At 43.7% G+C, this 25,715-nt stretch overlaps 1 protein-coding gene across 2 annotated transcripts in view; it reads left to right on the forward strand.

Moving 5' to 3' along the window:
* The first annotated feature begins 2,194 nt into the window (after positions 1 to 2,194).
* Anxa5 (annexin A5) overlaps positions 2,195 to 25,715 on the forward strand; it is a 30,334-nt gene continuing 6,813 nt past the window's right edge. The window contains exons 1-8 of one of the 2 annotated variants that reach the window (XM_042278977.2): positions 2,195 to 2,520; positions 2,638 to 2,677; positions 14,964 to 15,048; positions 16,524 to 16,618; positions 19,011 to 19,124; positions 20,449 to 20,539; positions 23,511 to 23,590; positions 24,007 to 24,063. In XM_042278977.2, coding sequence (XP_042134911.1) covers positions 2,669 to 2,677; positions 14,964 to 15,048; positions 16,524 to 16,618; positions 19,011 to 19,124; positions 20,449 to 20,539; positions 23,511 to 23,590; positions 24,007 to 24,063 — 531 coding nt within the window. In that variant the 5' untranslated portion in view covers positions 2,195 to 2,520; positions 2,638 to 2,668. The remainder of the gene's footprint in view (positions 2,521 to 2,637; positions 2,678 to 14,963; positions 15,049 to 16,523; positions 16,619 to 19,010; positions 19,125 to 20,448; positions 20,540 to 23,510; positions 23,591 to 24,006; positions 24,064 to 25,715) is intronic. The other variant, XM_006971097.4, reaches the window with a different exon arrangement.

Raw genomic sequence — 25,715 nt, forward strand, 5'->3', positions numbered from 1 at the left:
GCAGACAGCCTATGTCAGTCCCATGCAGGCTCCTTGGCTGTCAATTCAGACCCTGTGAGCCCAGGTTAATTGATTCTGTGGGTTTTCTTGTGAAGTCCTTGACCCCTCTAGTTCCTACAATCCTTCCTCCCTTTCTTCAACAGGATTCCCCGAGCTCAACCTAATGTCTGGCTGTGGGTTTCTGTCTCTGTTTCCATCAGTTTCTGGATGAAGCCTCTCTGATGACAACTGGGTTAGGCACCACGGGAAGGACATCTAATATTGTAAATCTCCGGAGACTTTAAGTCCTTGGACAGCACATATACAGGCTATTAGCATGGTGGTGCCACACAACATTCTGAAAATGTATCTAGGCTTGTTGTGATCTGATGTATCACTCCCAGATTGATATGTTGAGAACCCAGCTTCCAAGGTCATAGGATTACCTTTAAGAAGTAATTAAATTATGAAGATTTCACTTCATGATTGAGATTAGTGCCTTTATAAATGAGACCCCCAAGGAGCTCGTGAACATCTTGTTCCATGTCAGGAGTAAGATGATGTTCTCCCAGGAAGCAGAGTCACACTAGACCCTGAATCTGCAGAGCCTCGATCTTGAATTTTCCAGCTTTCAGAGAGCTGAGAAATAAAATTCTGTTGCTTATAAGACAACTGTATTACATCATCTCATGCATTCTTTCACAGCATGCTGTCTCCTCAGTGTCTGTATGTGTGCTATGTTTAGAATTTTAAGATGGGCTGTCTTATGCACGTTTTTCCAGGTGCTCAGCACACTCAATCGTATTAATTCAGCCTTGTCCTTTAGTCGGAAAATCTTCCAGACCTTCTTCAGGAATAATCTCTCATCCATGAGCTCTGCATTATTTTCTATATAGGACTCACCATATTGGATATATTGAATATGGAAAATCGGCTTGCTCTTTCAAAATGAGGGCTTAGAGCTATCTGGGGTGAATAAACTAGTTGTAACTGGAAGTAAAAGAAACATTTGCTGGGGAAGATCAAGATTCTGGGGCTACTAATTCATGCTTTACTAGTTGACTGCAGGGCAGAGCACTATTTACTACCCACCGCAAGGCATAGTTTTTTCTACATCAACATTGTTAAACATGCTCCTCTGGTCCTAACTCCAGAGTAGAAAGTGAAAGGAGGAAAATGCAGTTGAGTAGATGTGGGTGGGAAAAAGAATGCCTAGGTCAGATCGAAGGAGATGCTATTATTTGTGGTCAGAAAATAGACAAGTATGAGTGACCGAGGAGACGTGGGTCTTAAAAGAATGCTCGGGGCGGGGCACAGGGAAATGGGTGCGTCGACGTCATTGCAGTCCTTTAAGAGTCAGGCGGGAGGGTCACCTGAGTCCAGGAAAAGAACAAAACAAAACAAAAGTAGTCTATAGAAAAAAAAATCAACCCAACAACAACAACAGAACAATACCCTGGAAGAGGGGCTGAAATGGAGGCTATGAGGAGCGGCTAGGTCCCTGGAGAAGGGATTCCACCGAGGTCATGAAGAGGAAGGCAATGGGACAGGGGTATGGCCATGGGAAGGGTGGCAGGCAGTTTTGTCTCCTTTGCCAGAAAACCATCTACCGGACCTTGTCAGGACCAGACTAAGCATGTGGCGCACAACAAATTACGAGCCCTGCACAATCACATTCCTTCTCCACGTGATCGGCTTCTTCTTTCTCAAGACCTGATCCTGACGTTTCCTTCTAGAACACCCGTGACTAGGAAGCCTCTGTCCTATTGCCTCATCGGCAGGCCCTGCGGGCGCCTCCCTCCCTCACCAGCGAACCTAAGAATGGCACCGGCTGCTTTTCCGGCGTCACTTTAGTCACCCTGCACCTAGCAAGTCTCTTGCAAGTTACAGGCTGAGCTTGGAAACGAAACCGTTTCCAGAGTCTTTGACATAGCACAAAACTACATCTGCGACATGGCCATCTGGAAACAGTCATTAGCACTAAACACTTGAAAACAATCTGGGAAAGGCCCTCAGTGCCTGACCGACGCTCAGCGTGCGGTGGAAGACGCTGTGGGCTGTGTTGTGACAGTCCCCGGCTCCCCAGCCCCACCCTGGCTGCGGGATCCGCAGCGGGTACTGTACAGGGGAGGATGGACGTGGACCAGCCGCGCCCCACGCAGGCGCAGGAGCACAGAGGCTAGGACGTGGCAGGGCGTGGCCTGATAGGGGGCGTGGCCGGGCCTGAGACTTAGGGACGTGGCCGTGGTGGGGGCGTGGCCTTGCCTGGGGACCCGGTCCCGCAAGGAAAGTTTGGTGGGTAGTTAGGGGTGCGGCCAGTGCCTGGGACAAGGAGGAGCTTGCAGTGTAGTGTAGTTGGGGGCGGGGCCTTGGTGGGTGTGCGGCCTTGCAGGGGCGTGGCGTGGTGTGGCGGGGCAAGGTCGGGCTGGGCTGGGCTGGCTAGGGCGTTTCCGTTGCACGGAGCCTCGGAGAGTCGTGCCCTGTCCCTCGGCGTGTGCATCGGTCCTCTTCTCGCCCGCAGACCTGCGCTCTACCTTCTCGGTGAGTGGCGGTGGTCCCGGGAGCGGCTCCTCCACGGTGGGAGTGGGGTGTGGCACGGGGCCCTTTTGGGGGAAGGGGGCCGGGGCTCTGGTGACCGTCTCTCTCTCTCTCCCCCAGCAGCCCCGGCTATCTCCTGACCGACAGCATCATGGCCCAGGTAAGCCGTGCGCCTGCGACCAGGGCAATCGGGACCTTCTCCAAAAGCAGCAGAGCTAGGGGAGGTGACGCTGCTTTCGGAGTCTCTTGGTCTCTGCTTTCCCCTCTCACGTCCTGTTCTGTGCCCTCTCCGTGACCTCTTGGTGTCCCCCTCCGTGTCCGCTCTCCTGTGTCCTCCCTCGCTCCGGAGTGTCCGGAACCAGCTGGTGCTTCTCTCGGTACAGGTGAACCGGGCCGCCCCAAATCCAGAGTTGCCAAAATTAGAACCCGAGCAGGAACAGTTCTCTTGGTCATGTGAGGCGAACGCCTTTGGGCTTCCCTTATTTTTTATTTTTCCCGCAGTTTCCTGTGTTTGAATACTGGGTGTGCGCGGGCGGTTTCCATGGTGCTTCTGGGGAGGTTTTTTTCCAGCACTCAGCGCAGTTTATTTAAAAGGAACCAACTGTTCCCCCCACCCCTCTCCGCTAAAGGCACTGAACCAAAGAGCTGGTTTTCCAAAGTAATGAACTCGCGAAACGAGTTCTGAATTGAATTTGCCTTGGGACTCTTTCAGAAGTTGACTACCTAATAGGTTTTTGTTGTTGCTATTGGGTTTTTTTTTTTGAAATATATATATTTTAATATTTGTCAAGGTGTGTCAAAGAAAAACAAATGTACAGTAATTTGTCTTTTGTTTTGTTGTTTTTCGAGACAAGATTTCTCTGTGTAGCCCCGGTTGTTCTAGAACTTGCTCTGTAGACCAGAGTTGGCCTTGAACTCACAGAGGTCCACCTGCCTCTGCCTCCTGACTGCTGGGAGTCAATGCCTGCGTCACCACCATCTGGTTTGTAAAGTAATTTTTAAAAGTTAATCATGTGAGTAAGTTATCATTCCTAAAATATTTCACCCTGAGGTCAGGGAGGTTATACCTGGAATCCCATGACTTGGGAGGTGGAGGCAGGGGAATCAGGAGTTAAAGGTCATCTTTGGTCATCAAGAGCCTTGGCTATAGGAGACTGTCTCAAAAACCAAAAGAACAAAAAGTTTCCACCCCTAAACTAATTTCACACATCTTGCCAATCTAACTGGCTTGTCAGAGTCCAGACTATCGTTAGCCTACTCAAACAATGCCCCAGCACATACACACACTCTCTCCCATTAGTTCAGTAGTCAGGTTGCTTTGGTACAATTGGGTAAGATTTCCTGGCCCTTTCAAGAGAAAATGGAGGGATTAAGATGATGTCGAACCTTCATTAAGTTTCTACAGTCCTGCCATTCTTCTGCTTCTGGGCTTTGGTTTTCTCATGTTACCTCCAGGGGACTGTGGACTTAGGTTCCTCGGCATAAAGTGTGTGTTTGTGGGATTAGCCCTACTCCTTGGAGTCTCTCCTGTCTTCATAAGCTGTGTGATGAGAGACATGGTGATTAGCAAGCCTCTCAGAGCACTTCTCTTTGTCCTTGCCCATTTGGCTTGTTCTTGTAAATATCCCAGTGATGTCTCAAGTGTTTTTGTTTTGACAAAGTCTCTGTGTGTGTATGTAGCCCAGGCTGGACTGGAGTTTGCTTGTCCTCTAAGGGTGGCCTTCCTCTTTCTCTGAGATCCCCTTGCCTCAGACTACCAAGTGTGGAGATAACAAATATGTGCCACCACAGTCAGCTTGAAGTTTCTCCATCAATTCTTTTCTGTTACATCCACTCTTTATCCAGGGCAGTATTGGAAACATTGTAGCATGTTGACGTTTTCACAGCTTTGTCTGCAATCTGTGGAAACCAGAGAAGTAAAAACATTTTGTTAAAACATTTCAGATTAGAATAGTGTTTGGTACCTTATATTTGCATTTGGTGATGAGCAGAATGTCCACATTGTATAACTGCTATCCCTCCTTCTCCCTAGTGGTTTGGGGGAATAGACCTAAAAGAGCTCACTGTGGCCTTGAACTTACTATGTAGCTGAGGATGACTTTGAACTCCTGATCCTTCTGCCTCTACCTCCCAAGTGTTGGGATTCCAGGTGTGCACCACCATGCCTGGCTCTAACTGTGCTTTGCTGTCTAAATCCTTTGGATTCTAGTGTCATTGTAGGAAAGCTGGAGCTTCGTGTTAGGTTTCAGGGCGTTTCTATGGAAGGACTTTTGTTGACCTAAGGGGGTGGGAACCAGAGACTTCCATTTCATGGCATCTGGAAAGCAATGGTATTAGATTTCTATCTTAAAGGAGTGTGCTTCAGCAATTAAAATTTTATTGTTTAAACATTAATGTCTCTTGCTTATTGAAAACTTGAAATGTAGCTTCCTACTACAGTAATTCTTAATATTTATGAACTTGGAATATGTATTTATATCTTCTATGTTAACAGTTTCCTTTTATTTGTGTTGGGAATGCACCATATACGAAAGTGGAGCAATCCAGAACCAGGTGTTTAGGCAGAACATGAGGATTACCATCTTGCTAAGAATTAAGTGCAAAGAATTGGTTGATCTCTGGTGGTACCTTGGACTTCCATCCCTCCCCTTCATTTCCATCCCCCTCACCCTCTTCCCAATCTAATTCCTCTTTGTCCCTTATATATGTATTGTTAATTTTTCAGTTACATATTTTATTTTTTATTAATTAAATTTCTTTGACAATTTCATGAATGTACATGGTGCATTCTGATTATTCTTTCTTCTCTTTGAACTCCCTCCCAACCCTCCCAACCCCACCTCCTCACTACAGGTCCTTTTCCCACATTGATGTCTTTTTGTCTTGTTAACTTGACCCAGTGAGTTAAACCAGGGCTGTCTGTGTGGACATGAGTTTTTAACAACCTATGGAGCCTGGTGGGTTTACCACTGTAATTTTCTTTTTCAATTAAATTTCACCTCAATTGTCATATCAGAATAGGGAATAAAACTGAGGCAGGAGATCATACTGAAAGCTGTGTAATTTCTATTATCATGTTTGGCAAATACACTCAGAACTGGAAGAATCCATAGAGTAACACCATGTGATCTGCTCTTAAATCAGTCCTGATCCTGGTCCCTTAGGATCAGTGGATTGGCTATTTGATGGAGGAAATAGTTTAATGATGGCTTTCTCAGTCTTCCTCAAAGAAAACACAGTTGCTAATTGTATTTTCTATGATACCTAGGAAAAGGTTAAATTACAAATAAACTTATATGTACATATAAACAGTTGATACTAGTTAATTTTTTAAATATATGCTTGAAAGTATTCATTTGAATCAGTTGTATATGATTTTAAACCGCAATGCCCCCTGTTATTTTAGTATAACAATACTGCTATGCTATTCACAAATTACTATGATTTTTGGATTAGTAGTAACATTTTCTACTATAGTAAATTTGAATGCAAACTAATTCAAATTATTTATTAAGAATTAACAAAGCTGTTAAATTTGCCTGAATTATTTCTATGTGTGAAATAAAGTAGAATATGTATGAATCATTTTATCTTTTTCTTTTTATATCCAACTTCTTATATAAATGTAATTTTTTCTTTACATCTTAATAATGTTTCTTCAGTTAGACTTATCATATATTGGGTTAAATTTTAAAAATTGGGTTCCAAAGGTTTTCTTTTTCTTAAATTTTATGCTATTGTTTTAGTAGGGTTATTATTGCTGTGATGAAACACCATGACCAAAAGCAACATGGGAGGAAAGAGTTTATTTCACTTACAGTTCCATATAACAGCTTATCATTAAAAGCAGTCAGAGCAGGAACTCACGCAGGGCAGGGACCTGGAGGCAGGAGATGACACAGAGGCCATGGAGGACGCTGCTTATTGGCTTGCTCTTCATGGCTTGCTCAGCCTGAGTTTTTTATAGAACCCCAGACCATTAGCCCAGGGATGGAACCACTCACAATGGGCTGGGCTCTTACACATCAATCACTAATTAAGAAAACACACTGAAGGTTTGCCTACAACCTGATCTTTTGGAGGGTTTTTCTCAGTTGCGGTTTCCTCCTCTGCAATGACCCTAGTTTGTGTCAAGTTGACACAAAACTAGCGAGCACAACTGACCCCTTGTCAACTTGACACACAAACACATCACTGTTAAGCCACAATCTTTCTTTTCTTGTTCATCCGCAAGATCACACATAAATATCAACATTACAATATAAACATTCCAAATTTAAAAAATCTTTTATTTCACAGTTGATAAAAATCCAAACAAATTCATTCTCTTTAAAAATACTCAGTCCTGCCAGGCGGTGGTGGCACACACCTTTAATCCCAGCACTCGGGAGGCAGAAGCAGGCAGATCTCTATGAGTTCGAGGCCAGCCTGGGCTACAGAGTGAGTTTCAGGAAAGGCTCTAAAGCTACACAGAGAAACCCTGTCTCGAAACACACACACACACACACACACACACACACACACACACACACACACACACATATTCAAGTCTTGCTGGGTGGTGGTGGCACATACCTCTAATCCAGCAGAGGCAGGTGGATCTCTGAGTTTGAGGCCAATGGTCTACAGAGTGAGTTCCAGGATAGTCACGGTTACACAGATAAAACCTGTCTGGAAACCCCTCCCCCAAAAAAGCCACCCCCCAAACAATGACAACAATAACAACAACAAAATTCAACTTAGTCTCTTTTAAAAGCCAAAGTCTGTAAAACTGCAAAATCTCTTTAAAAGTTAAAAGTGTCTGAACCATGGGATTATCTACAAATAAAAAATAAGTTAAATACTATCTCACTTAAAGAAGGAAGAACCAGGGTACAGACAATTTGAACAAAGTAAAACCAAGCTCCAGAAGTGTAAATAACTCAATGTCCAATGTCTGGGATCCACTCAAGATCATCTGGGCTCCTCCAAAGGGCTTAGGTTGCTTCTCCAGCACACACAGCTTGTCTTCTAGGCTCTGGCTGGCTCCACTCCACTTCTGCTGCTGTTGTCCTGTGGTACTGACATCTCCAGAAATGAGGGAGTGCCTTGCTACAGCTGGACTGCACTTTCACCAGTAGCCTCTCCTGGGCTCTCTACAGCACTCCAGCCATGCCACAAAGTACCAAGCCTCAGCTGCCCTCCATGACCTCCTCATGCCTTCAAAACCAGTACCACTTGGGTAACTCTTATATTACCAAGTTTGGCTGCCAGTGTAAGATATAACCTTGGCCACCTCTGGACCAGAGCTTCAGTATGTTGACCCGTCGGAAACACTTCTAGAACATTTCACCTCAATGACGCTGGTCTCTTCTTAATCACAGCTAATTCTTCATGTCCAGCTGACCAGCATCCATTGCCCCTACAAAGCAAGGTTTTACTTCAGTGGTTCTGGTCTCTTGCTAGTCACAGCCAGTTCTTCAGCTCCAGCTGACCAGACACCACAGACTCTGCTTTCTACCCAGTACAGTCTTTACTTCCCTCTGAAATGTCACAAGCCAGGCCTCCATCATCTGCATTACTCTCAACACATTCTTATCTTCCAAGCTTTACTCTCAACATTCTTATCTTCCAAGCTCCTACAGAAAGCTCACCAAGCTTTGAACACTCAGTAGCTTCTCTAGTCCAAAGTTCCAAAGTCCTTCCACAGTTCTCCCAAAAACAACATCAGGTCTGTCACAGCGATCCTGGTACCAGCTTGTCTTAGTAAGGGTTACTGTTGCTGTGATGAAACACCATGACCAAAAACAATGTGGGGAGGAAAGGGTTCCTCACAGTTCCATGTAATAGCACAGCGAGTTTTTCATTTCATTGTCTAGCTACAGCCAAATTAATAGGTATTCCAATTTACTTTAAATACTTAAAAGTTCATGGGCTCGTTTTCTTTGGCTTGGAAAAGGAATTGTCTGTATTTCATACACAGATAAAACATTTCATAAATTTAATTCAGTTTAAGAATGTAATTTTCACATAATCAAATTTTAAGAATTTAATTTTGAGCAGTCTGAACTTAGTTTTATTACTTGTGCTGTTCTTAAAGAGTTAATGTATTCACAACAGCAGGAATGTCATGAAGACAAAACTGGGCTGCATAAATCTTCAGCAGAAACTTCAAGAGTATCAGTTACCTCTGTGGTATATATTTAAACTGCGTAAAGATTGGTTTGAAAATTTGAGGGTTAGTTTAGAATTGTGGGCTCATAATAATAATTTACAAAGACCCTTTGCAGAGCTGGCAGGATCAGGGTAAACAATGAAATTTTCCACGAGTTCATTACAGAGGAGTCTCTGGACGTTGACTCAGACCCAGATCAGTTTTTTCTATAGCTGGTCTCAGGACCCTGGATCAAGGTTGCCTGTTACCCATGGCCTCTGCTGCCCTGGCTCAGTCTGGTGCAGTTCCTGATCCCTCTGACTCTGAGATTTGGATTCTGAGAAAGCCAGTTGGCTGCTTTGCAAGCTACTGCTTGCCTCATTGGCACCATCAAGCCCTGGTCTCCTTACTGCTTTTCCCAGCTCCTTGGAAGACCTGCTTCAGTGCTTAGCGATGTGCGGTCTGTGATTTTCTTCCTATAATGACTTCAGAGTACAAAATAGAATAAATGTATTTCTACATCATAGATCCATTTCTGAAAGACACTTTGATTGTGTAACTGTTTACTATCCTAAATTTGTACAAAAGCACTAATCAAATTAGAATTTAGTGCTCCTAAGATCTTTGATTTAAATATATTTTGGATCCATCCTTTTATCTAGTGATTTACACAATATGTAAACATATAAGCCACTAATTAATTGGGAGGAACATATACTGTAGTTAGCTTCATTTCTTTGGATTCCTGTTTCTGTTATTTTTACTTTCCATTTGTGTGTGCATCCTGAATGTTTGGATATTTGTTTTCCCACTCTGTCCTGGGTCTTGTAAGACATAAAAAGTAAAATGGGAACTGTGACTAACATTGTTGCTAGTATAGATGCATTGCCAAACCCTCTCCATGCATTATCTAGTACTTGTGATGTTTTGGAAATATGTATTACTCTTATTTGAGGTAGCTTTGCTGGCATGATTTGTGTGGGATAAAGGAGGGGAGGCATCCTTTGTAGCCATAGCAGGAACAAATGTAAATGCTTAGGGCATGGCTAAGACTTCAGCAGGCTGTACCTTCAGGTAGCACTGCCAGAGTGGCTGTGATTAGGGAGGCCAGTGGTTCCCTGTTTTGGGATCCCAGGGGGCTAGGCAGAGCCAGACCCAAGTAGTAGAAATTGCTTTCTAGGTTATGGAGAACCCTTCAAAGGGTTGTTAAAGGTGAGTATCCCTGGACCAGATTTGTGTTTAAGGAAGGGTGTCCTGGTGCTAGCATGGTGGCTGCATTTCTGGGGGTTGTAGTAGACAGGTTGCTGTGTTGGAGTTGCTTGGGAAACTGGATCACTTAGGAACCTGTTCTGATAATCCTGGGGACTGCTCCACTACCACCAACGAAGTAAACTAGGCAGTGGCTAGGACTTCATTATTATTATTATTATTATTATTATTATTATTATTATTATTATTTAAAGACAGGGTCTGACTCAGGCACAGGCTTTCCTTGACTTTACAACAATCCTCCTGCATCAGCCTCCAGAGTCCTACGAATACAGCCATTAGTCATCATGCAGGGCACAGCTGAGACTGGATAGGAGGGACCAATGGGAGAAGGGGACGACTTTGATAAGTGGATGAGGTGATGTTTAATGAAGAGTTAGGTGCAGATCAGGATGGCTGGCTTGCTGAGCTTGGGTGTAGACAGAGAAGAGAGGAGTGGATTTGTTGAATTTGAGTTCCTATTAAATATTTAGGTTCCCAGCATCCACATCAGGCAGCTCACAACTACTTGAACTCTAGTTCAAGGGGATCAAATGTCTAATTCTGGTCTCTGGGCACCCATACTCCTCTGGTACATATAGGCTCACACAAGTTTACAGGCATACACATAAGTTAAAAAAACAAACAAACAAATAACACTTTAATGGGGGCTGGAGCGTTGGCTCGGTAGTTAAGGGTACTTGCTTTTGCAGATGATCCAGGTTTGCTTTCCAGTAAAGTACCCACACTGCTTATAACCATCTGGAGGTAGCTCCAGTTCACAGGGATCTGATGCCCTGTCCTGGTATCTGTAGGCAGTGGGCACTCATGTGGTGCACATACATATATGCAGGCAAAACACTCATATACATAATTTTATAGAACTGTTTAGGCTGCATTTCCTTCTACAGAGCAAGTGAGAGGACTTCCTCTCCCTAAGTCCTCTCACTTGTGTTGATTTTGATATTGTTTGTCTCTGCCTGTAACCAAAACAGCACTGGACTCTTTTCTACCCTTGCATAGTTTAAGTCATACTCACTAGATTTGTACTTCTTCAATACAAGAGGAAATAAAGCTTCGTGCTGTTGACTCTCTATAAAGCAGATTGTTTTCTGATTGCCTTGCACATGAATTGGTTGGTTATTGCTTGCTTTCAAGGGTTGTTCACAGAATGCCCTGCTGAACAGTTAGGTGAAGCAGCAGACTCTCCCCCACCTCAAGGGCTCATGGGAGCGGAAGCTCTTGCACACAACAGCAGAGGAGGAGCCATCCTTACTGTGGGCAGATTCTAAGAGCATTCCTTTCATTTTACTGATGTTTGTCCGTGGAAGACATTCTTCACTGGCAGGGAAATTTAAAAACAAAGCACATAACATCAAGGAAATACATACCAAAGATTTTCTTTTTTTAAACTGGTATTGGGGACAGAACTCAGGTCCTCGTACATACTAGGCAAATGCTTTACAATTGAGCTGTGTCCCCAGCCCTGTTTTTGGTTTTTATTTTGAGACATGCTCTCACTAAGTTGCCTGGGCTAGCCTTGAAATCATTCTGTTGCCTTGAACTCTTGCCCTTCCTGTCTCAGACTTCTGAGCAGCTGGGATTATAGGCATGTCCCACAAAGCCCAACTAACAGACTTTTAAGTCATGTTTACAAACCCTTATTTTGTCATTGGAACTTTCTACCATTGTGCAAATAACTTAAATAACGTGTTTTACAGTGATACTTTTGTTCCTGACCTTAGGAAGGAGGTCGAAAGTCGTTGGATAGTTGGACCAACTGCAATGAAACAAAGGAGGAAGGAGGGAGAAAGGGAGAGGGAGTCTTGAGAGCGGGAAGCCAGCTGTGATGCAGGGGCTTGAAGCTAGCATGCCTCTTCTGACAGGGCCAGAGCATGGGCTGGGATTATGTCTGACCTGGATGTGGTGTACCCCTTGGTCCTGTTAGAAGTTCTGACTTTTTTCTTAACTTCATTTTATTTTGCAATGCACAATCATGTCAGGCTGACTTTTCCATCTTTTCTTGATCATCCAGTTATTCAGTGATTAAGGTTTTTTTTCCCCTCATCAGTTAGTTGCAGTATTACAGGAATATTAGTGGACCTTTAGTTTGTTCACCCAATCGGACCTTCCTGCTTCATTGGAAGGGGGTACAGAACTCTCTGTCTTCCTGTCCCCCACCTTAACAGGCAACAAAATTATCGAGCTAAAGAATGGACATTTTTAAAGAGTTAAAAAGTGAATTCTCTGTTTTGAACAGGTGTTGTCCAAGCAGCTCGAATAGTTCCTTTTGAGGGGAATTGGTGGTGAGAGGAAAGAGAAGCGAGGGTCAGTTGAGGCTGATGAAGCACCAGAACCCACGGACGAAGCTTATCCTGCTTGACTGGGGGGATTTCAGGAAATGGGGGCCTCCTGGATGAGTCACTCAGAATCACATTGCAGTTTGCGTGGGTGGCAAGGGGCAGGCAGAGCTCTAGCCAGGGCTCTGTCCTCATTACTCATTTGTGTGACTCACATCTGGTCTCCTAGGGTTGCCATGTGGCCTTGCTAGCCCTGTATGGAATACAGCAAAACTGCATCACAGTTTCTAGAAAGCTCTTGAATATGTGGCAGGAAGTGATTTCTTCTAGCTAATAGCTGAAATCTTTAAAGATGGTTTTCTTCCTTATACCTCTCAAGAAGTTTCCTTCAGTCCTTAGGGTCAGATATATTTTTTATGACAAGTGACTTCTTTTTTCGACCTTGCCCATTTTTAACTCTGTTTCCTTGCAGTTTCTTCATAACTTACAAAGCAGATCAACATTTTTTCTTTTCAAAGTGTACTTTACAAACTGTTGTTTGTGAGAGGTGGTTTTCCTGAGACAGTCCACCTCACTGTCTTGCAGCATACTTTGTCTGTCACAGGGATATACCTGTCACACCTCCTGTCCCCTTCCTCTGGGCAGCTCTTTGGTCTGCCCCCCACCTCCTTTCTTCTGTGTGCTGGATAGTTTTCTGTTAACTTGACACAAGCTAAAGTCATCTGAGAGGAGGGAACCTCAATTGAGAAAATGCCTCTATAAGATGGGGTTGTAATCTAGCCTGTAGGGCATTTTCTTTTTTCTTTTTTCTTTCTTTCTTTTTTTCTTTTTTTTTTTCCAGAGCTGAGGACCGAACCCAGGGCCTTGTGCTTGCTAGGCAAGCACTCTACCACTGAGCTAAATCCCCAACCCCAGGGCATTTTCTTAATTAGTGATAGATGGGAGAGGGCCCATCCCATGATGGGTGGTACTGTCCCTGGGCTGATGGTCCTGGGTTCTATAAGAAAGCAGGCTGAGCATGAAGAGCAAGCCAGTAAGCAGCTGTCCTCCATGGCCTCTGCATCAGCTCCTGCTCCAGGTTCCTGCCCTGACTTCCTTCAGTGATGAACAGGGATGTGGAAGTGTGAGCAGGATAAACCCTTTCCTTAAGTTGCTTTGATCATGGTGTCTCATCACACCCTATCTAGAACATTCTGGGAGCCTCTTTCCCTCCATCTTCTTGCCTCGGGAGGCAGCGCAACACCACATGATTAAGGAGCCCCAGGCCCATGGCTTGAGTCGAGTCCTAACTGCTGTGTACTTGCTTCACGGTTACCGGGTAATCTGCTAAGCTGGAGTCATTTTTAGAGTTGGGTCTCACTGAGACGATCTACGGGACCCAGCACAGCACCTGGCTCATTCTTGTCCTTAGCAGGTAGCTGTTGCCATTCTGATCCGGATCCTTCTTCCACCCACTTCTTTCCACCTTGTTATTGTGGTTTGATGTCCTGCTTCCTCCCCATAGCCTAGCCACCATCTGTATGACCTGTCACTCAAGCCTCCCTTTCCCGTGTACTTGCTGTGGACAGATGCAGTCGGCTGTCCAGGTCTGACTTTCAAACCAGCACCAACAGCTCCGACTCTGTTCCTGCTCATTCCCCTCTCATGTTATTACCAGTTGCATTTGTTTAGCTCCTTCTTCCTTTCTCTTGTGTTAGTCTCTTGGCTGTGCTCATATATATATATATATATATATATATATATATATATATATATATATATATATATATATATATGAGTGATATGAGTGACAGTGCTGAGCAGAGCTGACATTGTTCCTGGCTCCATTGTCTGCAGTGTTCCTTGTTGGCTGCAGGATCAGCTCTGTGCCTGTTGTGTGGCATTTGTAGACCTTTCCCATGTCGACTCTCTGTCCAACCTGATTCTTTTTCCAGTCCATTGTAGCACTTAACCCTTTATCTGAAATAACAGATCATTTTATTCTCATGTACTTTGTGCATGCTGACAGCTAACCCCTGCAGTTGTCTGTTTTTGTGATGTTGGCAAATTTACAGGCAACCTTTAAGTCTGTCTTGGGTTACCTCCCCCCCACTCAGTTTCTCTTCCTCCCCCTTCTGCGCTTTCCCTCTCACCCTCTCTCATGTTTGTGCTCACATGTGCTCATCAGCCTCTGCACCTGCTTGCTCCGCTGCACTTGGAGCGTGTCTGTGATTTTCCTGCTTTGGGAATCCAAGGGATTAATAGAAGCACTCCATGTGGCAACTCAAAGCAGGAGGGCTTATAAAGAAGAGTATCCTTCACGGTACTTGTCTGGCACACAAATGGCCAAGTATTTTCAGAAATCGCTGAATCGTCTCAAGATCCCCAGCTCTACAGGAGCTGTACTTCTAACTGAGTGGTTAGGGTGGGACATCACATTTTAATGCAGGCTCGGTGTGCTTCAAGACTGAAGTGGGAGAGACTTAGCAGAGAAGGAAGCCTGCAGGCATGCCTCTGGGGAGCAGGAGGCCTTGGTTGGACGTGAGGGAGGTGAGGGAGCTGCCCTCGATGCTATTGCCAGTGGCTCTGGGTTTCTCCTCCCCTTGACGGGCCCTGCCACTTCTTCCCTAGTGCTTCCTCCCCTTTCAGGTGGGTCACAAGTCTTACCAGGTGGTAAATTTACTTAGAGGTCAAACACAACATTGAGCAAAGGGAGACTGGACTGTCAATGTTACTGGCTTTTTGGCATTAGTCACAGTGTGAATAATACTGTCCTTCTGTCTCAGGTTCTCAGAGGCACCGTGACTGACTTCCCTGGATTTGATAGCAGGGCTGATGCAGAAACTCTTCGGAAGGCCATGAAAGGCTTAGGTAAGTTAAACCTTTTCATTCTCAAAGACCAAAAAATAGGGTGGGAGGTGGGTACAAATGCATTCGGATGATGACATGGTATCTTAGACCATCCTGAAGTCTCTAGATTCATTCTCTAGAACTGGGTAGGCAAGTGACATCAGCTCTGTGCTCTGAGGGCACCAGTCTAGCTTACACACAGTGTGAGGCAAACTCAGTGATTTTGCCCATCACATGTCCACTTCTCCTGCTTAAGGGGCTCTTACATCACTACCGCCACCATCACTACCGCCACCGCCACCATCATCACCACCATCACTGTCACCCACCACCACTACCATCATCACCACCACCATCACTACCATCACCACCACCACCATCACCACCACCATCACTACCATCACCACCACCATCACTACCATCACCACCACCATCACTACCATCACCACCACCATCACTACCATCACCACCACCATCACTACCATCACCACCACCATCACCATCACCACCATCACCACTACCATCACCACCACCATCACCACCACTGCCACCGCCACCAGCACCGCTACCATTGCCACCACCATCACCATCCTGCACCCCAGTACCTTTCTAACCAGTTGCTAACCTCTTGAGGGTTTTTGTGTGTGGCTGATCTACTCTCAGGCTCCTACACCGGATTTGTCACTCTCCTTACCTTGAGAGGTTGCCCATGGCATCCCCAGGCCCCTTTTCAGACTCATCTCCCATTACTGTTTGATATCTCTGGTCCAGTCAGGCCTGGCTGTCTGCTATGCATGCAAGTCCCACATTTTTTTATTCTGTGAGCTTTGTCCTCATTCTAAGCCTGTCCCTATGTGGCTGCCCCTCAGAAGTCTTCATCTTTCAAGACACTGTTGGGTACTCCCTTCCCCCAAACTCCTTTCTTCTCTTGTTAGCCAGGAGACCTGCCTTTGCCTCTCATGTAAGACTTGGACCTCCCTAAGGAACTTGCCATTCTGCTGTAGTTTAGTAATCTATAGGTTTTTAAGTTTCCACCCTAAATTATCTATAACTCGAAGCCAGGCACTATGTTTTTTTCTTCTCTTATAATAATAATAATAAATAAATAATAAAAACCTCCTGTAATACCCAACACGTTATACTTTGTGAATAGCTATTACTGGGGTAACTATGTAACTTTGCATGAAAGATTGGCACACCGAGATTTTAAAAGCCAGAAGTGTTTGTCCATCCACTTTAAGTCCAGTTGAAAATAGGAAGTTTGTGTGTGTGGTGTTTTCATATATATATATATATATATATATATATATATATATATATATGAAATAAAATACTTTAAAAATTCTCAGTTTTATGTGATTTTTTTTGTGTAAGCTGTGTTTTATATTTTCATAGAGGGCATTGAGAGCACAGAGTGGCTGGTGAGCTAATTGGAAAGGTTGCTTAGCAAGTGGGTGTGTGGGAGGCCAGCTTTCATTGCTAACCATCAATTCCAGGCACTGATGAGGAGACCATCCTGACCCTGCTCACATCTCGAAGCAATGCTCAGCGCCAGGAAATTGCCGAGGAGTTTAAGACTCTGTTTGGCAAGGTAAGACCACAGCCCATCGAAGGTAGGAGGGAGAGTTCGGCTGTGAGTTTTAAAAGACTTTGAGAAGTCAAACAATCTGTAAGGAATTTTTTCAGGACCCTCCTCTCCACCTCTGAGAATCCTTAATGCCCATGTCCTCAAGAGTGGCACAGTGCTCTTCTGTAACTTGCTTACCTTCTTCTGACTAGGTTAAACCATTCCTGGATGGTTAGAAGATCAATCGATGACAAATAGAATACATGCACTGTACCAACAAATTATCACACTGAATGATTTAGAAGGCAATGGAAAACAGCTTCACAGTTGCTTCCTTGCATAATGCTTTTGGGGTGTAAGGTATCAGCGGCCCCATATTGGTCACTGCCCTCTTCTTTCCTCTCTGGTCCATTATCTGATTTTTAGATATATGTAGCTAGAGTTTTTCTCTCCGGGTCCTGCCAAACCCCGGAAGTCCTGTAGTCCACTTATAAAATAAACATACAAACGCTTATATTATTTAAACTGCTCGGCTATTAGCTCAGGCCTACCATTGTCTAGCTCTTATTCTTATACTCAGCCCATTCCTGATAATCTATATGTCGCCACGTGTTCTATGGCTTTACCTGCTGCCTTTACATGATGCTCCCTGGACGGCAGGCTGGCATCTCCTCCTCCCTGCCTTCCTGTTCTCTCAATTCTCCTCTCTGTTAGTCCCACCTATACTTCCTGCCTGGCTACTGGCCAATCAGTGTTTTATTTATCAATCAGTTATCCACAGCAGATACATGCTTGTATTGTAATAATAGGTGTATGCCTCTATTACAATGATTTTAATACAATTTAAATTGTTTGATTTCAGTTCTTGTTTGATTAATAATTCAAAGTAAAAATTGAGATCTTACTGAATGAGAGGACATGTGAAATACCATAATGTAGTCTTGTTATTCTGACAATTTACATTTGTCATTTCCCTGAGAAACAGATGCATTGGAAAACCAGAGAGTGTCCTTTTGTGTTGCTGGGGATACATTCCAGGGCTAGTGCTCTCCAGAGAGCTGCAGTGTAGCCCATTGGTAGAAGATGTCTAATTCCAATCCTGCTGCCTGGTGTGCTGGGGAAACACTGTGTTCCTTCTCATAAATGACTGCACATGTTCCCACACTAAAGATGCCTCTCGCAGCATAACAATGTTCATCGACTATGTATTAGAACATTAATATTATATATTAGAATTGGATAGTAAAAGAAAAGATATTGTTTGGATATTATAGGCTAAATCTTGCCCTTAAAAATATATTTGTGAGTTTGAGGTTTTTTTAAAATTTTTTTGTGCTTTTTTTTTTATTTTTATTTTTTTGGTCTTTTTCCTTCTGCTGCTGGAGATCCAGCCCAAAGCCCTGTACATGTGACACAGTGCTCTGCCACTAAGATATGTTCTAGATCTTTGGAAGAACTTTTATAAAGATATTTCTGAAAGGATACTGGAAAAAATATGTATGCTGAATATATGCTTTACATGACCCAGGTGCTCTGCCACAGAGCAACATTGCTAGTTAAGTTTTTTGGGTGTGTGGGTGAGTCAGGACAGGAAACTTGGGATTCTGAGGTATAATCTTACTATATAAAGCTGAGCATAGTGTTGTAAGCCTGTAATTCTAGATACTTCAGAAGTTGAGATGGGACCACAAGTTCAAAATCCACCTGGAGCCAGGTGTGGTGGGGTGGGCTTTTAATCCCAGCACTTGGGAGGCAGAGGTAGGTGGATCTCTATGAGTTTGAGGTCAGCCTGGTTTACATAGTGAGTTCCAGAATGGCCAGGGCTACATAATAGAGAGACCCTGTCTCAAAAAAAAAAAAAAAAAAAAAAAAAAGGAAGGAAGGAAGAAGAAATAATAGTAATAAAATCATCATCATCATCATCATCATCATCATCATCCTACCTGGGGTACAGAGTGAGTTTAAGACCAGTCTGGACAGCTGGACAGCTGCCTCAAAATTTATAAAGGGCTGAGAATGCAGACTGGCTGTAGGGTGTTTTCCTGGCATGAGGCAACCCTGGGTTTTATCCTATTACCAACATTAAAGAGTCATGTTTCCAGGCTGACTTCCTGCCACAGCCTCCCATATACTGGAATTACAAGCATATGCTACCACGAATATTAGTCTGCTCTATAAAGTTTTCCATATTATTTTAACTCTTGAAGTTAAGAAAAACAGCTTTAAACACCTTAATCAGTATATATTGCCATTTGAGGTTTGGGTCAAATGTCGAAGGTACACTCCTTAGGGCATTGGTTAGCACAAATATCTCCTGTAATACTTGAAGAAGCACCGTAGAGAATTGGCTAGAGCAAAGGGCCGTCCTTTCTGTTTGGGATGACCATGGTCACCAAATTTGTATCTTCTGAGATAGGACCTTCTGGATGACCTGAAGTCTGAACTAACTGGAAAGTTTGAGAAGTTGATTGTGGCTCTGATGAAGCCTTCCCGGCTCTACGATGCCTACGAACTGAAGCATGCTCTGAAGGTAACAGGGGGCAGGCGAGGGGCGTTCCTGTCGTGCATAGAGCTACTTTATGCTGGTAATTAGCCTGTGCTTTATCTGACTCATTCCAGCAAAGGATGCTCAGGAGACAAAACTGTGGGAGTCAATAAGGGGTCAAGGGGAACAAACTTAACATGTGTCATTCAATCTTCATATAGAGTTAAACTCAAAAATATTGCCTAAAATTTTAGTGTGCTGGAGTTTTATACTTTCAGTTCACTTTTAGGCTATGGAAATGTTACGGATGAGATATTTTAATTTTTGAAATAGAAAGTTGGTAGTTGACTGTGTTGACACATTTGCTCAGACGGTGACAGGAGTGCCTTGTCCTTGGTGGGTTCTGAATCGGTAGACAGAATAAGCAGCTCAGGGATTCTGCTCACAGCAGAAGAATGGGAATTACCCAGTCAGGAGACTGCATTTTCCGAGTCTCTGTGCTGTTTTGCAATTACAGTTTTGAAGTAAATGAGACCTGAGGACCTTGAGAAAGGGGCCTTTTAACAGAATACATCTCAAGCATTGTTAGCAACTCAGATTTTCCCATAGGGATGAACTTAGGTATTTTAGTGCTTGAGTTTTTACAAAGAAGCAGAAATAGAAAATATGCTGTCTTAAACAGACAAACCTAAATGTAGCTGTATTGCTGCTTAGATGTTCTGATATAGCAGTGCAGGCATGAATTTTATAAGTACAGAAAGGAAACCAGCTAGAATTATTTTTTAGAAAGAGAAAGTGAGTTCCAGCAAGTGGTCTCCATTGTCAGCCATCTCTCTGTTCTGCTACCTGAGATGACCTACTTAAGCAGTCAGGGTTTACTTTGGCTGATGTCCATAAATAGCTGGCCCCAAGGTTTTTGGCCTGTAGCCAGGCAGGAAGCCAGAGATAGAGAAGAGACAACTGTGGTCCCACCATCCCCTTTAAAGACATTCCCCCGGTGACCTAAAAGCCTCTTAAAAGGTTTGGTTAGCAGTGCCTAGTGCCACTCTGGGCACCAAACTTTTAACGTTTGGGCTTTTAGGGGGACAGCATTAAAGATCTCAACTGTAATGGTATGTTTGATGGACATAGAAAAGTAAACTTTATTTTTCATTCAGCAAAATAAAAAGTAAAATAGAATCGGATTGTCTCTGGAAAGAAAATTAGTGTGGAATTTCTTAACTCTGTAATAATAGAACATGTATACAAAGAAATCCATGTTATGTTGGATATTTTTGTAATTATGTAATTTGGATAACATCCAGGGAAATAGCTTTCTTTTTTTATCTTATTGACATGTTTTCTCCACTAAAACTAAATCTTCCAACAGGGAGCTGGGACCAACGAAAAAGTACTGACAGAAATTATTGCTTCAAGGACACCTGAAGAACTAAGGGCCATAAAACAGGTTTATGAAGAAGGTGAGCAGTTGGAGTTCATTGCCTTCCCTTTGTCTACATGGATGCAGTCCTGTGTAGATCAGGCATCAGGCTGTACATGATAGTTGAGTGAATGAACTGTAAGTCGAGCAGACTATTCTTCTCCTTCAATAAAAGCAGACAGCAAACAAAATAATAAAGGAACACACTCCGCCTTGTTACTCCCGTTATAGTCATTGACAGCACCTGTAAGGGAGACGCAGTTTCTTTTTGCATAGGACTTGCAGACACTATAGGAATAGACTGGCTTTTTCTTCCATATTAAGTTTCTTCAAATCAATTCAATTTTACACTAGACATTAAGAGCTATGTAGAAGACATTTTGGGGAACAGAAAGAAAGACTGAAACCCTTTTCCAGACTGGACTTGATAAAACATTGATAAAGGTAGGCTGTCCATCTGCTGGGAGTGCTTGGCTAACGTGTCCTGTATTTTAGTTGTTATTTTTAGTGTGACCTACTTTGTGTGTGTGTGTGTGTGTGTGTGTGTGTATTTTAGTCTAGTCCATATTTTAATGCCTTGAATGTATTCAAGTCCATGAAAATGAAAATGAAGGAAGAGAGTTCTGATCTTGTCAGGTTTTTCTCTCTTTGGACTCAGCTTGGAATGTCAGCCAGTGGCTGTGGCTCTCCAGTAGGATTAGCTTATAGAATTTAGATGTGATGCTGTTAACCCACAAGATCAGAACAGTATGAAATTTAGGACAACTAAATAACTACCCGAGTCTCTCTTTCCAGCTTCTCCTTGTAGTCAAGATGGTTGCTGCCACTATGGCAGAGGTGATACACATATCTCACAGTGGCAGTTTATTTGATGTGATCTTCAGAGCTCTCCATCTAGGGACACTGATGTTGAGCACTGAGCATCTGTGTTGTGGTAAATGTGCATGCTGCATCCCGTTGGGTGTGTTACTGGGCATGCCTCTGTGTCCATTGCTTCCCTGAGAGACATAGAAGGCATGCACAGCACAGCTCTTGTCCTCAATGAGATTATAGTCAGTATTTAAAGGATGGTGAAATTTAAAAAGTCATACATGAAGAGTATTAATTCAGGATACAGACAGGAGGGAGGGGGCATCGTAGCTTTGGGTCTTAGGCGAGGCTTCATAATGCAAACAAGATAGTTGAATTTCAAGTGTAGGTGACATACTAAGCATCCATTGAAAAATACGTGGAAGAAACGGGCTTGGTGTACACACATGCACACACAGTGCTGCACTGTTTAGCTTTAAACGTGGGACTTCTGACATTTGCAGTAGCACAGGTCAACATGGAAGGCATTACGTAACTAAGTGAGGTGAGCCGGGGCAGAAAGACAAACACTGCATGACCTCACCTGGGGAGAATCCAACCAAGTGATAAAACAGATAAAGCTGTTAGTGGAGAGAGTAACGTGGTGTTTGCCAAGGCTGGACAGGAGGGACAATGAAGAGAGATAATGATGGTGCTCACCGCACATTGTGGTGGGGCGCACAGGTTCTGGGAGAAGATGATGGTGCTCACCGCACAGGTGCACAGGTTCTGGGAGAAGATGATGGTGCTCACCGCACAGTGCGGCAGGGTGCACAGGTTTTGGGAATCTGGCTATAGCATGGAGACTATTCATAGCATTATATCATATGCTTGAAATTTTCTAGGAAACTAGAAATTAAGTGTTTCACCATTCATAGAAAACTACATGGTGGTTAGTTAGTTTGTGGTAACCATTTCACAGTGTATCAAGCATGATGTATACCATAAATACATCCATGTTTTATTTATTCCTTGTAACTCAGCAAACTGAGGAGGAAAGGCTAAGATGGGTCTTCAGTACCAAAGGTGACTCTGATCATCAGTGGCGTGGACCCTGCGTCAAGGACAGTAGACTGAGAGAGCTGACAGAGCCTGACTCTAGGGAAGGGCAAATGTGTGGCTGTTGTGGAGATAAACCACACTGGGTAGGAGGGCAGTGCAGGGAATTTGCATGCCTGGATGATGAGCGTGCCCTTGGGTCGGCAGTATAATGGCTGATGGAATCTGAAGGAGCAGTTGACGGACCGACGGAGATTTGAGTGTAGATGTGTATTGGATGGATAGCTCTGCAGGGAGGCAGGGAGGAGGTTGTGCAGTAATTATGGCACCACCGAGGTTGCTGGGAGGTGGGGGCGTGAAGAGTGCAAACCAGGGGAGCAAATGTTTGGGGGGATTTGATAATTAGTTGCAGGTGTTGGAGTAGAGGAAGGAAGCAGATGCCCACAGGTTTCGTATTTGGGTAACTGGTTCTAACATGCAAAAAAAAAAAAAAAAAAAAAGCACCAGACTTTTAAAATAGTCCTGCTTTCAAACAATGAAACAATGACTAAGTATTTTAATGCCTTATAGCAGGAACATTTTAAAATAGCAGTTTGAGAGTTAGTGAAAGGATATATGACTCAGTAGCACTCAGCTCTCCCCTTCCTATGACCTCGAGGTGAGGAGTTGGAACCCGAGGCAGGAGGGGTCATACTTTAAACAGTCATTGCTGTCTGTCAGAAGTAACATAATTGCTGCAAAGGAAAAGTATCTTATTGGTGGAGATAGGACCATGCAAAGACAAGAATTCAGAGGATGGAAAACATGTAGCAAAAAATAAATCACATAAAACATATGAGAGAAGCAGAGCTTCATGATTATCACGCTTTCAAAGCCTTACACTGTCATTCTGTGTCTGCATATTACTAATGACATTTGGAGAGAGCATTTCTAAGTGGCTGTCATAATTTAGGCTTGAGTGAATGCTTTTGGGGGACATTAATGTAGCCCATTTTCATCCAGCCGCTCACTTATTGAATTAGAGCACTCAGAGATGGCCTAGAGAAGATTTTTGTTAATCAAATATAACCTGTCTTCCTGTATGTCTTGTTCATTTGATTAATGGGGCAGGGTTTTTCTAGTTGAGAGATGCTATGAACAAGTGTGAAATCATTGTTTTGCAGAATATGGTTCCAGCCTGGAAGATGATGTGGTGGGGGATACCTCAGGGTACTACCAGAGGATGTTGGTGGTCCTCCTTCAGGTACTGCTAAAGACTTAACATGGTTGATTAAGGAGTTGGGTTGGAATGACCTACCTGTATTAAGGCCACTTAAAAGTCTTTCAATAATTACTGGTATGTGCCCATTCCCACTGTGATGGCCACATGCTGCCTTTGCTTGTTTGTGCCTCAGAATATCTGATTCAGACTGTAAATAGCTAACTCATTATTCATTTCAGGCAGCTGTATGCAGCCCGTTCATTCACAGAATTTAGAATCAGCAGGGTTGTGCTGGTGCACGCTGCTGTATGGTAGTGCAGCGTGCTGCAGCAGTGATATGATCTTAGTAGAAGCATGGTTTTCTGGAGAGAGGGAGTGCCTGTGCATTGGCATCAGGTGCATCTTTCCATCAGAAGGAGGATGCTCCGTGGCCCAGTGTGTGATGTCATTTCTTACAGGCAAATAGAGACCCCGATACCGCAATTGATGATGCTCAAGTTGAACTGGATGCTCAGGTGAGTAAGGTCTATTATGTTTTGTAAAAAATGTATTTAGCAGCTCCCTATAAAACATATGACCCTTATAGGTAAGTTTTTCTTACTTTGATCTGGCCAGCAATATAATTTTATCCAAAGCTGAAATAAAAGAAAGCAAATTATATTGCAAGTTACACCTAGGCATGTTCTTTATTATCATTCACAAAATGGACAATTAAAAAAAACAACCCTGTTTTACCATTCGATTGCCATGATGGAATAGGTCTCCTAGTATGATAAAATAAGGAAGAATGAATAAAGTGTTTATGGTTTAAATGGCATTTTATTACAAAAGAAGTGACACATTAGTTTATTTCATCGTTAGGAAATTCTCTGTTTCCTTTGACAGCGTTCCAAACAGGATGATTGTGCTTCTGACAGCTACTTTTTATCAACCCCCAAATGAACATTTTCACTTCAGGGACTTCTGAATCCCAGTGCAATCTCAGTGTGGTTTATAAAACAGTCACACGTAAGGACTACGCATTAGGAAAAGTGAAACATGAGAGCTGAAACCTGGAAATTGGTCCCCCAGTACTTGGTTCCTAGAATCACCCGCTGTAGCCTGTCTCTGGTCATGCTTCAGTTAAGGTGCCATGGAAATGGGAGACGGGTTGTCCACTCTGCAGTTGCCTGCAATATGTCTCTGACTTTGCTAAGGAGAGGAAAGTTATATTTTCAGTGGCTGATTTCTTAACAGCTTCAATCACTGTGGTCCTGGCCTCCCTGGAGAAGACAGGAAACATTTACTGAGGGCTCACTGTACAGTAGTTCACTCATGCCCATTCTGCCTTGTAAATATCAGGTGTGCCATGTTCCTATCTAAGCCCTTCAAACTTCGTGTTTCACTCTCCTCAGGATCAAGTTTTTATTAAACCTTGTAATCCGTGTCTTAGGCCTTCCACCCCACCTTGAATTCTCTTTTCTTCTCCTCTCGTTCCTACCCCATCTCTTCAAAGGTCAGTCTCACTCATATGCTTCCTGTGTGACCCTTCCTGACCTCAAGGCACAAGTCAGGTGGCCCTCACACAAAACTGTAGCACCACCCCAGGCTTCCTGTCCCCGTCTTCCTGCCTCAGCCTGCTTTTCCGGGGCACTGTGTCAATTCGGTTCTGGCCTCAGCTCCTACACGGGTGCTGCTGGCATTCAGTCCGTAACTGATGCGTGAGTAAGTGCCGCACTCAGGTCCAGGAGGCCTTTCCCAGCTGTGACTGAGGGAACAAGCCCAGGCCCCCTGAGTAACAATGGAACTCCAATCCCCAGCCTGACTCTGGGACTCGAACACCCTCTGTCTTCCACCAAACAAGCCTCATGTTCAATGTTAGCTCCCTGTTCTGATTACCTGTATCATATGAAGTGTTTAACTAAATGCAGGTTAAAAGCTCAGATCCAACTTAAGTCCACGTTCTTGCAGAGAAAGGGCAAGAAGAGACCTCTTGATTCATTCTGCCCCAGCTAGGGGCTTTGCTTGGTTTCAGATGATCACATTGCTTTCCAGGATTGGTTCCTATGGGTTTTCATGAGAGACAGTACTGTTCTCACATTCCTACTCTCAGGATTAGGAGTTCTGGAAGCTTTTCAGTGGCTGCAGCGAGGGAAGCCAAGTGCAGTCTCAGATGACAGCCGTGAGG

The sequence above is a fragment of the Peromyscus maniculatus genome, chromosome 6 (genome assembly GCF_049852395.1).
Source record: "Peromyscus maniculatus bairdii isolate BWxNUB_F1_BW_parent chromosome 6, HU_Pman_BW_mat_3.1, whole genome shotgun sequence".
NCBI classification, from domain to species: domain Eukaryota; kingdom Metazoa; phylum Chordata; class Mammalia; order Rodentia; family Cricetidae; genus Peromyscus; species Peromyscus maniculatus.